We start from the raw sequence: 13,782 nt of genomic DNA on the forward strand, positions 1-13,782 counted from the left end.
AATGTTTGGTTTTCTTAAAAATGCAATGTCTCTGCAACATGCACATTACATCTGCAATACTTCAAATGACTTGGCCTTATAAAAGAATAGTAGTCTTTTTATTTCAGTTATTAAATAGTGGTCTTACAATTCTTTTAGACCAGGAAAGCAGTTCAACAGATCAAAATTTCACTAAATGAAACAAAAAGTTCCTAATGGTTAAGTCCCAGGTTCAGTCTGTTTGAAAATCTGAGGTGATCAGTGGCTGCATTTATGAATAATTCTCCATATTAAATATAGCTTCATTGTGTTTGAGGGACCATTATCAAGAAATTTAAGACATTTACTAAATACTCTTAAACAATACTTTGATACTTACATATGTGCACAAGCAGTCCTAAGACAGCAGTAAAGAGTCTATCATTTGACCAAAATTATAATCTGAAGGGGAAGGGGAGGATATTGCAAGTCATTTTCTACCAAAGTTTCTTGTTCTGTTTTAAATGCCACAATTAAGGTCCACAAATCACTAATAGGACAAATACAGTGGTTTGCATCTTCAACACCTGGGTGAAAATCTCTTAAACTCATGACAGAGGGATAATAGTGTTTCTTCTAAGACCAAATACTTTAAATGGTGCATCCACTACGTTTTTCAGTTAATTCTGATTAAGCTCGAGGTCTCATGCTTGAGGTAGGGGAAAGGCAGAGACTGGCTTTAGATGTGCCGGTGTAATATGCCTTCCAAAGGTAAATCCTGAAGAAGAGAGAACCCAATGCTATAAAGTCACGGGAGCATCTGAGAATTCAGGAGAATCCACTGGGTAAATGTCAGTTAAGAATTGTCATGTTCTTCCTTCCTTTCAATCTGCCAAATTCTGACAGCTAAAGAAAATTCTGAGCTTAGTACCTTTCTTTCTCTGCTGCTGCTAAGTTGCTTCAGTCGTGTCTGACTCTGTGCGACCCCATAGACGGCAGCCCACCAGGCTCCCCCGTCCCTGGGATTCTCCAGGCAAGAACACTGGAGTGGGTTGCCATTTCCTTCTCCAGTGCATGAAACTGAAAAGTGAAAGTGAAGTCGCTCATTAGTGTCCGACTCCGTGCGACCCCATGGACTGCAGCCTACCAGGCTCCTCCGTCCATGGGATTTTCCAGGCAAGAGTACTGGAGTGGGCTGCCATTGCCTTCTCTGTTTCTTTCTCTACTCATGGTCAAATAAATTTCTTTTTCTACTCATGGTCAAATAAATTATTTTTCATTAAAGGTACCCCTTTGGGAAAACCCGGTACATCCAGATTTGTAAGAAAAAACTTTGTATTGACTGGAAGTTGTCATAGAATTTCTTTAGTTAACTTTTTCATTGTTTTCAACATGATTGGGTTTTTTTTTAAAGATTTACATAAAACTTTCCTAAAATTCATGAACTTGTATAAAATGTGTGTATACCTGAATATATTTCAAAAAAGAGAAAAACAATGAAAGTATATGAACAAATAGTTTACAAATATATATCCTAGTCAAAATAGAACTGACCTGAATGAGTAAAGAAAATCAAATAAATAAAAAAGTAAGTTTAATTTTCACTCCTCTTCCCCCACAGTGAGGTATCTACTAAAACACATAAAAGTATCTCATCTAAGAAGGAATCAGTACTCAACATTACAAATTTAGGTACCGAACAATAGGTTAGAGGGACAAAATTGCTCATTTTACTGAAGAGGATCTTTAGACACCTCAAAACAGTCATTTCATTTGTACATGAAAAATCTGAGCTCAGAGAGGTACAAAAACTTGCTCATGGTCACAACACTAATTAGTAACAGAACCTGGTCATCTCCTCCCAATTTCATGATTGTTTTGCCAAATATCAATACTAGTCTTGAGAAAAATACAGAAAATATTGGGTTTTTTCCCAAGATAAGCATTCTTATATTAATTTTACATAAAATACATCACATTATTTCAAATCAGTAAATAAATTAATGTTATATACCAAAATGGAAAATAAGTTAACAATCTCTTCTTCATATTTTGATCAAGTATTTTCTTCAAAAGTCTCAGAATAAGATTTAGTGCATCAAATCCAGCAGCGTATCATCTCAGTCTTCATCAGCCTTATGTTCAGTATTGATTAGTGAAAAGAAGTTAAACCTTATCTCTTTGTGAATAGATTTCAGCAGTTCTAACCGTGCTTGATGGTCTCTGCACAGTGTTGCTATGCGTCAAGAAAATACAGCTACAAGGTTAATCCAAAGAACAATTTAAAAGCCATTTCAATGGCAATTTCTGTAACTGAGTCATGAAAACAGACATAAAGTTCTTGAAGTTTGGGATGAAGAAAGAGCCTCCTGTAGAGAAAAAGAACACACTAATTTCAGAAATTCCAAGAAGGAAAAAACTCCAACTCTCCAATATATTTCACTATATTTTTTGGTTTCTGAAAGAATAAGTCATAAATTCAACCACTAATCTAAATCTACAGTAGGGGGAAATGCAACTAGATTTATAATTAAGTAATATATGCCTTAGGTCAATTATATTTATTATTTCAGAGTGTAAAAAGCCTATTGTATCAACTTCTATAGTCATATTCCTTAGTTTTAAAATGTTAAATTTAGTTATTATTATAATATAGTCAATGATGTACCATCATTCTAAGTGCAGTAGTTATTAGACATCAAATTGGGATTAACATTGAAACTTCGATTTTCTTAAAGAGTTAAAATTAAAAAAAAAAAAAAGAGTTAAAATTTTAGTCTATTTAATCAATACTAGTCAAGATTGCTGGGAGAAATATCAATAACCTCAGATATGTAGATGACAACACCCTAATGGCAGAAAGTGAAGAGGAACTAAAAAACCTCTTGATGAAAGTGAAAGAGGAGGAGTGAAAAAGTTGGCTCAACATTCAGAAAACTAAGATCATGGCATCAGGTCCCATCACTACATGGGAAATAGATGGGGAAACACTGTAAACAGTGTCAGATTCTATTTTTTTGGGCTCCAAAATCACTTTAGATGGTGACTGCAGTCATGAAATTAAAAGACGCTTACTCCTTGGAAGGAAAGTTATGACCAACCTAGACAGCATATTAAAAAGTAGAGACATTACTTTGTCCACAAAGGTCCGTCTAGTCAAGGCTATGGTTTTTCCAGTGGTCATGTATGGTTGTGAGAGTTGGACTGTGAAGAAAGCTGAGCACCAAAGAATTGATGCTTTTGAACTGTGGTGTTGGAGAAGATTCTTGAGAGTCCCTTGGACTGCAAGGAGATCCAACCAGTCCACCCTAAAGGAGATCAGTCCTGGGTGATCACTGGAAGGACTGATGTTGAAGCTGAAACTCCAAATGCTTTGGCCACTTCATGGGAAGAGCTGACTCACTGGAAAAGACCCTGATGCTGAGAGGGATTGGGGGCAGAAGGAGACGGGGATGACAGAGGATGAGATGGCATCACCGACTTGATGGACATGAGTTTGAGTGAACTCTGGGAGTTTGTGATGGACAGGGAGGCCTGGCGTACTGTGATTCATGGGGTCGCAAAGAGTTGGACACAACTGAGCGACTGAACTGAACTGACTGTATACAAAACATTAAACCATTTCTGACTTCCTTCAATTTCTCTATTCTGCATAGATCAGCATCGTCATAATTCAACACCTATTGATTTTTTTTCAGTTACAGTTGTGAATGTAGTCATGGCTCCACTATATACCTGCACGTGTTCCTAACTGGTCTTCTTATCTCTATTCTCTCTCGTGTCTACACCATTCCATTTGGCTCCCAGCTTGATCTTCCAATAACACAGCTGTGATCACTGTACACTTAGTTTTGATCATGTTGATGCTCCCAAGCTTGCCTGGTTATACGTCAGAATCACAAGTGAGCTCACCACACACACAGAGTCCCACTCCCACAGATTCTGGTTCAGTGGGTCTGGGATGGGGCACAGGCATTTCTGATTTTAATAAGTGACTCAGTCAGTCGTGTCTGACTCTTTTCAACCCCATGGACTGTTGCCTGTCAGGCTCCTCTGTCCATGGACTTCTCCAGCTTAGAATACTGGAGTGGGTAGCCATTCTTTTCTCCAGGGGATCTTCCCAACCCAGGGATCAAACCCAGGTCTCCCCTGTTGCAGGCACATTCTTTACCATTTGAGTCATCAGGGGAGCCCTGGTAAATGTGACTCAGCTGATTCTAAATCCTGCGAATCAGCACATGGGAATTACTGCTTTGGATAACATTTGTAAAGTGTTTGTCATACAGCTTAGTACTACATGGTAGGTGTCGAGTAACATTCAGTTCAGTTCAATTGCTCAGTCCTGTCTGACTCTTTACGAACACATGAATCTCAGCACGCCAGGCCTGTCTGTCCATCACCAACTCCTGGAGTCTACCCAAACACATGTCCATTGAGTCAGTGATGCCATCCAGCCATCTCATCCTCTGTCTTCCCCTTCTCCTCCTGCCTTCAATCTTTCCCAGCATCAGGGTCTTTTCAAATGAGTCAGCTCTTTGCATCAGGTGGCCAAAGTATTGGAATTTCAGCTTCAACATCAGTCCTTCCAATGAACACCCTGGACTGATCTTTAGGATGGACTGGTTGGATCTCCTTGCAGTCCAAGTGATTCTCAAGAGTCTTCTCCAACACCACAGTTCAAAAGCATCAATTCTTCGGCGCTCAGCTTTCTTTATAGTCCAACTCTCACATCCATACATGACCACTGGAAAAACCATAGCCTTGACTAGACGGACCTTTGTGGACAAAGTAATGTCTCTGCTTTTTAATATGCTGTCTAGGTTGGTCATAACTTTCCTTCCAAGGGGTAAGCGTCTTTTAATTTCATGGCTGCAATCACCATCTGCAGTGATTTAGGAGCCCAGAAAAATAAAGTCTGACACTGTTTCCACTGTCTCCCCATCTATTTGCCAGGAAGTGATGGGAGAAGATGCCATGATCTTAGTTTTGCGAATGTTGAGCTTTAAGCCAGCTTTTTCACCCTCCTCTTTCACTTTCATCAAGAAGCTTTTTAGTTCCTTTTCACTTTCTGCCATAAGGGTGGTGTCATCTGCATGTCTGAGGTTATTGATATTTCTCCTGGCAATCTTGATTCCAGCTTGTGTTTCATCCAGCCCAGCGTTTCTCATGATGTACTCTGCATAGAAGTGAAATAAGCAGGCTGACAATATACAGCCTTGATGTACTCCTTTTCCTATTTGGAACCAGTCTGTTGTTCCATGTCCAGTTCTAACTGTTGCTTCCTGACCTGCATACAGGTTTCTCAAGAGGCAGGTCAGGTGGTCTTGTATTCCCATCTCTTTCAGAATTTTCCACAGTTTATTGTGATCCACACAGTCAAAGGCTTTGGCATAGTCAATAAAGCAGAAATAGATGTTTTTTCTGGAGCTCTTGCTTTTTCGATGATCCATCAGATGTTGGCAATTTGATCTCTGGTTCCTCGGCCTTTTCTAAAACCAGCTTCAACATCTGGAAGTTCTCGGTTCATGTATTGCTGAAGCCTGGCTTGGAGAATTTTGAGCATTACTTTACTAGCATGTGAGATGAGTGCAATTGTGAGGTAGTTTGAGCATTCTTTGGGATTGCCTTTCTTAGGGATTGGAATGAAAACTGACCTTTTCCAGTCCTGTGGCCACTGCTGAGTTTTCCAAATTTGCTGGCATATTGAGTACAGCACTTTCACAGCATCATCTTTCAGGATTTGAAATAGCTCAACTGGAATTCCATCACCTCCACTAGCTTTGCTCCTAGTGATGCTTTCTAAGGCTCACTTGACTTCACATTCCAGGATGTCTGGCTCTAGGTGAGTGATCACACCATTGTGATATCTGGGTGGTAAAGATCTTTTGTACAGTTCTGTGTATTCTTGCCACCTCTTCTTAATATCTTCTCCTTCTGTTACGTTCATACCATTTCTGTCCTTTATTGAACCCATCTTTGCGTGAAATGTTCCCTTGGTATCTCTAATTTTCCTGAAGAGATCTCTAGTCTTTCCCACTCTGTTGTTTTCCTCTATTTCTTTGCATTGATCGCTGAGGAAGGCTATCTTACCTCTCCTGGCTATTCTTTGGAACTCTCCATTCAAATGGAAATATCTTTCCTTTTCTCCTTTGCTTTTCGCTTCTCTTCTTTTCACAGCTATTTGTAAGGCCTCCTCAGGCAACCATTTTGCCTTTTTGCATTTCTTTTCCATGGGGATGGTCTTGATCCCTGTCTCCTATACAATGTCATGAACCTCCGTCCATAGTTCATCAGGCTCTCTGTCTATCAGATCTAGTCCCTTAAATCTATTTCTCACTTCCACTGTATAGTCATAAGGGATTTGATTTAGGTCATACCTGAATGGTCTAGTGGTTTCCCCTACTTTCTTCAGTTTAAGTCTGAATTTGGCAATAAGGAGTTCATGATCTGAGCCACAGTCAGCTCCCGGTCTTGTTTTTGCTGACTGTATAGAGCTTCTCCATCTTTGACTGCAAAGAATATAATCAATCTTATTTCAGTGTTGACTGTCTCGTGATATCCATGTGTAGAGTCTTCTCTTGTTTTGTTGGAAGAGGGTGTTTGCTATGACCAGTGCATTCTCTTGGCAAAACTCTATTAGCCTTTGTCCTGCTTCATTCCGTACTCCAAGGCGAAATTTGCCTGTTACTCCAGGTGTTTCTTGACTTCCTACTTTTGCATTCCAGTCCCCTATAATGAAAAGGACATCTTTTTTGGGTGTTAGTTCTAAAAGGTCTTGTAGGTCTTCATAGAACCGTTCAACTTCAGCTTCTTCAGCATTACTGGTTGGGGCATAGGCTTGGATTACCATGATATTGAATGGTTTGCCTTGGAAACGGAGATCATTCTGTCATTTCTGAGATTGCATCTAAGTACTGAATTTCAGACTCTTTTGTTGACCATGATGGCTACTCCATTTCTTCTAAGAGATTCCTTTAGTCCCACCCAACTGTGTGCTCCTTCCTCTACCAACTCTCTACCCCAACTCAAAGAACTATCGGTAGTTCAATATTTCCTTCAAAATGCAATTCCTTGGTTAGGAACTGAAGGCTCTCTGCAGTGATCCTACCTTAGCTTTCCAGTTTTATCTTTCACTTCACCTTTGTATATGCCATTCCTCTACCATCCTAGCCAACTAGTCTACTCACAGCTAAGCCTTATGATTTCCCTTGTTTGGGTCTTTATTCATCCCATCCTTTACCTAGAATGCTCTGTCCAAATCCAGTTCATTTCTGAAAGCAGATCACATGGAATCTCTTAGCCTCTCTTTGTAATCTCAGATCTCCCCCTTTTCAGAATTTACAGAGTGTGTGGTTGTATTACCTAATTTATCTTTTATTGAAGTACAGTTGTGTCACATGTCACAATGTCGTGTCAGTCTCTGCTATACAATGAAGTGACTCAGTTTTAAACATATACAATCTTTCTTTATAATATTCTCTTCCATTATGGTTTATACCAGGAGATTGGATACAGTTCCTTGTGCTATACAGTAGGACCTTGTTGTTTATCCATTCTAAATGTAATAGTTTGCATCTACCAACCTCAGATTCCCAGTCCATTCTCTTCCCCCAACCACTCGCCCATAAGTATGATCTCTGAGTCTCTTTTCTGGTTTGTAGATAGGTTCATTTGTGCCATATTTTAGATTCCACATATAAGTGATATCATATAGTATTTTCTTTCCCTTTCTGACTTACCTCACTTAGTATGATAATCTATAGTTGCATCCATATTGCTACAATTGGTATCATTTTCTTTTTTATGGCTGAGTAGTATTCCATTTGTAGCAATATGGATGCAACTATAGATTATCATGGAATGATAATTCATGAATGAGTGAAGAATGAAGAAGAATGAAGAAGAATGTGTGTGTGTGTGTGTATACACACACACATATATATATATGCACACACTGCATCTTCTTCATTCATTTGTCAATGGATATTTAGGTTTTCTCCACAGAGGTTCATGTATGTTTTTGAATTATAGTTTTATCTGAGTGTATACCCAGAAGTGGGATTGATGGATCATATGGTAATTCTATTTTTAGTTTTCTGAGAAACCTCCATACTGTTTTTCATAGTGGTTGTACCAACTTACATTCCCACCAACAGTATACGTGTGTTCCCTTTTCTGCACACCCTCTCCAGAATTTGTTATTTGTTGACTTTTTAATGATGGCCATCCTGACTGGTATGAGGTGGTACCTCATCATAACTTTGATTTACATTTCTCTAATAATTAGTGATGCTGAGCATTTTTCATGTGCCTACTGGCCATCTGTATGTCTTCTTTGGAGAAATGTCTATTAAAGTCTTCTACCCATTTTTCAGACCACCTGACCTGCCTCCTGAGAAACCTGTATGCAGGTCAGGAAGCAACAGTTAGAATTGGACATGGAACAACAGATTGGTTCCAAATAGCAAAAGGAGTACGTCAAGGTTGTATATTGTCACTCTGCTTATTTAACTTATATGCAGAGTACATCATGAGAAACGCTGGACTGGAGGAAGCACAAGCTGGAATCAGGATTGCTGGGAGAAATATCAATAACCTCAGATATGCAGATGACACCACCCTTATGGCAGAAAGTGAAGAAGAACTAAAGAGCCTCTTGATGAAAGTGAAAGAGGAGAGTGAAAAAGTTTGCTTAAAGCTCAACATTCAGAAAACTAAGATCATGGCATCAGGTCCCATCACCTCATGGGAAATAGATGGGGAGACAGTGGAAACAGTGTCAGACTTTATTTTCTTGGGCTCCTAAATCACTGCAGATGGTGACTGCAGCCATGAAATTAAAAGACGCTTACCCCTTGGAAGGAAAGTTATGACCAACCTAGACAGCATATTAAAAAGCAGAGACATTACTTTGTCCACAAAGGTCCGTCTAGTCAAGGCTATGGTTTTTCCAGTGGTCATGTATGGATGTGAGAGTTGGACTATAAAGAAAGCTGAGCGCCGAAGAATTGATGCTTTTGAACTGTGGTGTTGGAGAAGACTCTTGAGAATCACTTGGACTGCAAGGAGATCCAACCAGTCCATCCTAAAGATCAGTCCAGGGTGTTCATTGGAAGGACTGATGTTGAAGCTGAAATTCCAATACTTTGGCCACCTGATGCAAAGAGCTGACTCATTTGAAAAGACCCTGATGCTGGGAAAGATTGAAGGCAGGAGGAGAAGGGGATGACAGAGGATGAGATGGCTGGATGGCATCACTGACTCAATGGACATGGGTTTGGGTAGACTCCGGCAGTTGGTGATGGACAGGGAGACCTCGTGTGCTGCGGTTCATGGGGTTGCAAAGAGTCAGACACGACTGAGTGACTGAACTGAAGTGAACCCATTTTTCAATTGAGTGTTTTGTTGTTGAGTTGTATGAGCTGTTTGTGTATTTTGAAGACTAAGCTTTTGTTGGTTAAATAATTTGCAAATATTTTCTCCCATTTCATGGGTTGTCTTTCTGTTTTTCTTTTTTTTTAATGTTTTTCTTTTCTGTACAAAAGCTTGTAAGTCTAATTACATCCCATTTGCTTCTTTGTTTTTATTTCTATTGCCTTGGGAGACTGACCTTAAAAAAAAAATGTCAAAATATAGCCAGCTAGATCTATCTCTCTTTCTCCATAGAATATTCATCCATAAATACATAGATATTTAAGTTGTTTCATATTTATTCTGCTAGATGTAAGATCATCAAATGCAATGACTGTGTCTTTTTCTTTGTGTTTGCCAGTCCCCCTAACCGTCACCGCATACATTTTGCCAAGCACAGCTCCATTTACTAATCCTTACATATTTATCAAGTGACTGTGTGCCGGGTGCTGTGCCAGTAGACAAGATGGATAGAATTCCTGATCTCTTAAAACTGACATTCCAGTGAGAGAGAGAAAGACCATAAACAAGAAAATTAACGGGGTGACAGAGTAGAGAATAACTTTCATGTGGGAAAGAGATCACAGTTTGTCTGTCTGACAGGAGATGATATGTTACCGCTGGTCTGAATATCTAGGAGCCAGATAGGCAAAGGTTAAGTAGAACATCCCACATGGAAGGAAGAGCAGGAACAGCATTCAGCTGGTGCCAGTGTGGCGTGCACAGCGGCTGGAGGAAGAGAGTGACAGGAGGTGGAGACACAGAGGTGGCCGGGGGACAGATAGGGCCAGGTCTTGTAGCTGGCTGGGGACAGGGGGAGGAGAGGGAAGGGAAGAGGGAAAGAAAGGAGGAAAGGGGGAGGAAAAAAGTTAGAGACAGAAGGAAAGAGCAATGGGTATGAACGCATTAACCTTTTAGTGTGTTATTAGTACAATCTTATAAGTGAATAAGTTTTTTTAAATATAGAAAAGACGGGAAGAATTTTAAAGGAGTTATTTAGTAAGTAGAATTCTAAAATACATTAAATACTAGAATTATGTGAATAAACTCATATTGTGTGTTGTGTTCAGTTGCTCAGTCATGTCTGACTTTTTGCAACCCTATGAACTGTAGCCCACTAGGTTCCTCTGTTCATGGGATTTCCCCAGCAAGAATACTGGAGTGTTTTGCCATTTCCTCCTCCAGGAGATCTTCCTGACCCAGGGATCGAACCCACATCTTCTGCATTACAAGCATGAATAAATCCATGCTTATATCTTAAAATGTTTATCTCCTTTAACCCCCTTTTTAACACTTAACAATATTTTCTTCCACTTACCCTACTACCCAGTAAGCCATAACTGGTGGTGCTCTCCTCTGATCAGTCCAGTTTTCAGGTGAGCATTCAAACAATACACCATGTTCTTTCACAGGGCTCAGAGAAGACACTGAATTTGTTGAACCTGAGTGATCTTTACCATTTAGTGCTTTCTTCTTCTGTAAATTAATAGGTATTATTAGTCTTGGCTGGTATTAATTGTGCTGCTTTAAATGTTTTCATATATAGATTTGAACTGGCTGATCCTAATACTGTAAGTGCCCGCAATGACATTCTTCTCCTTACCTGCAGGAAAATTTCTACCCTTCCTCATACTTTAAATGCCATCTCCTACAAGAGACTTCACGGATAAAGTTTCTCTTGACTCTCCAAGGAAACATTTGTTTCACAGTCTTACCTTATTAATATTTACACTATATTATATTAGCAGTTTGTAGGTTTGTCTTCCCCAGTACATTAGAACCTTTTTCCCAGGGCAGAGACTATATGCCGTTCATCTCTGTATTCCTGAAAGCAGCTGTGTTTGGTACACAGTAGGTGCTTAATGAACAGATTACTAATGAGTTACTAAATGAGTAGATGATTTTAAAGCAGTATTTTTCCCTTGAAGCATACTCTCCAAATTTCCCACTGATTAAATCATTAGGAAACCAGGGACCCACTTGTAATATAAAGACTTTCTGGAAGGCTCAGGCCAAAACAGTGGAGTGATCCTTGATTCTTCTCCTTCTTTCAAAATGCTTATTGAAGACACAAATCCTTTTGGCTCATTCTCCATTATATCTGCAAGATCCAGAACCCACTGACATTTCTTGCTTTGAGAATTTCCACAGCTCCTTGCCTCCCACCCTTTCTACCTACCCTGCAAGCTTGTTCAGAGTAGCCCGAGTGATCCTTTGAAACTAAGGAACATGTCCTTGCTCTTCTCAGAACTACCCAAGAACTTCCCATCTTCTTCCGGATAAATCTCAAAAAGCCCTTAGCCTATCAGGCCTTGCATGACCCAGCCCTGCTGCTTTTGCCGTCTCGGCTCCTGCTGCTCTCCTCCTGACTCAGGCCGCTCCTGCGCGCTCAGCCACCCTGCCTCCACGGCTGTGTACCAGCTGCTCCTCCTGTCTGGAAGCTCAGCCGCCACATTTGACATGTGGCTTTGTCCCTCAGTTCCTTCTGGTTTCTGTTCAAATATCACTTGACATGATCAGAGGGATCTTTCAAAATAGTAACCACCACCTCTCATCCTTACTCTGTTCTGTTATAATTGCTGTTGAAACTTATCCTACCTGATATATTAAACTGCTTGCTAATTCATTAGCTTGCCCTGCTAGAATACAGGCTGCATGACGAAAGAGACTTTTTGTTCACTGCTGTATCCCCAGCATCTTGAGTAGTATCTGGTGAATGGTAGGTACCTCAATGTTTAAATAATACGGGGAAGGCTAATTTATATTACTAAGTAAGTTAACGAAATGAACCTTACAGAATCTATTAGTGTGTTAAACAGGAAAGGAGGAGCATAAGAATGCAAAGCACATAGCGATATATAGTCAAACATAACATTTTGCTGAATACCAATTTCTGGTAGCTAGAAGAAGAAATCCTATAAGACAAAGAGTTTCACTGCTGACTGAGTCCTAAGAGATCATATAATTCAGCTCACTCACTTTATAACTGAGGAAATAGGAAGAGTTGAGACCCAGTCCAGAAGTCCTTATTCCCAGCCCAATGTTCTACCACCTAAGTTCTTCACAAATTTAGCAACCTTGGTACATGTATTGCTATATACATTACATTAATTTTTCAGTCTTCTTTATTTTTTTGGCAGTATGATGTTTCACCAGTCACAAATAAGCTTCTATATATTTATCAAGATATTTAATACTTATCTTTCCCTGCTATTAAATCTATGTAATTGAGATTTTAATTGTATACAACATTACTACTTTTCTGGAGGTACAATATTAAATAAAACTTCATTCCGGATTGAAAAGCAAGCAAGCAACCAACCAACCAAGTGGCTAAAACATTTATAACACTATTGTGTAAATTCTGTTCTTTATTCCTTTATATTCCTGATACTTTATCCTGCCTTTGAATACTTAAAAAATTACCAGTTACAAAATGGTAGAGATAAATATCCAAATAATGGTTGAGTCACAGATATCAAATATGGGAGGCAAGTTTACATTACAAACTACTATATTCTATTTTGCTATAGAAAAACACAGGCTCACCATTTCAGAAACAGATCCACCATTTCCTGAAACAGTAATCTGGGACATCAAACTCAGAATTACGAAAGAGTTAAAAGTTAAGTACAGTGAATATAATTCTTTGGCATTCAAATTAGATGGAATGACTATTAAGAAATTAAGTGAAAAGAGTTATTGCTAAAGAGTTTTAGAATATTTAGAGATCTGGAAGTAAAATTGGCAGAGAGCTATATTTATAGCAGTGCCCTACCTCTTCAGCCAACGTCTGCTGGAAAACTGCACGAATGGAGAGACAACACTGATGGAAGTTCTTTATCAGTTGAGGGTGGATAGAGCCGCTCAGCTGTGCCACCTCTTCATGGGTAGGAGTAATAAAGATCCCTTGCACTGTTTCTAAGGCAACATAATGGAAAAGTGTGTTCTCAGGACCAGATGTCAATCTTGGGGGAAAAAAAGGAATTAAAAAAAGATATTAGAGTAAACTTAAAAATGTTGCTTCGTTTTGAATTTTGTAGATGTCTAATAAGCTTCTAACTATGATAGAACATTAGGAGTATAATTAGGGAAGAAAAACTAGACCAAACACTGAAATTCCCTCTTCCTCCTTATCTGAAATACAGGCTAGGGTTATATTTATCAGTTCCCTTAACGGAGGCAAATACTACATGTTATTCAAGGATAAATAAACACCAATTCATTTGCAAGTAACTTTATCATCCCTTTGCTAAACAACCCAAACTGGCTAAAACCTTCTTTTTCCATGGTTGGTAATGAATAACTCAGCCTGAGTCTGGCCCAGATACCTATAAGCCATAAACAAGGTATCAGTCTAGGGTGCACCACATACAAAAACACCTTCCAACAAACTAAGATTTTCAGTTAGTA

General features: G+C 39.2%; 1 protein-coding gene across 5 annotated transcripts in view; it reads right to left on the reverse strand.

The window, feature by feature from the left end:
- Positions 1 to 1,117: 1,117 nt before the first annotated feature.
- Positions 1,118 to 13,782, reverse strand: part of INTU (inturned planar cell polarity protein) — a 95,148-nt gene continuing 82,483 nt past the window's right edge. For 4 of the 5 annotated variants that reach the window (XM_043486752.1, XM_043486740.1, XM_043486746.1 and 1 more), the window contains 3 exons: positions 13,148 to 13,337; positions 10,688 to 10,845; positions 1,118 to 2,327 (listed from right to left, as the gene is read on the reverse strand). In XM_043486752.1, the coding sequence (XP_043342687.1) occupies positions 2,216 to 2,327; positions 10,688 to 10,845; positions 13,148 to 13,337 (460 nt within the window). In that variant the 3' untranslated portion in view covers positions 1,118 to 2,215. The remainder of the gene's footprint in view (positions 2,328 to 10,687; positions 10,846 to 13,147; positions 13,338 to 13,782) is intronic. The other variant, XM_043486755.1, reaches the window with a different exon arrangement.

This window comes from Cervus canadensis, chromosome 1 (genome assembly GCF_019320065.1).
Source record: "Cervus canadensis isolate Bull #8, Minnesota chromosome 1, ASM1932006v1, whole genome shotgun sequence".
Classification (NCBI taxonomy): Eukaryota; Metazoa; Chordata; class Mammalia; order Artiodactyla; family Cervidae; genus Cervus; species Cervus canadensis.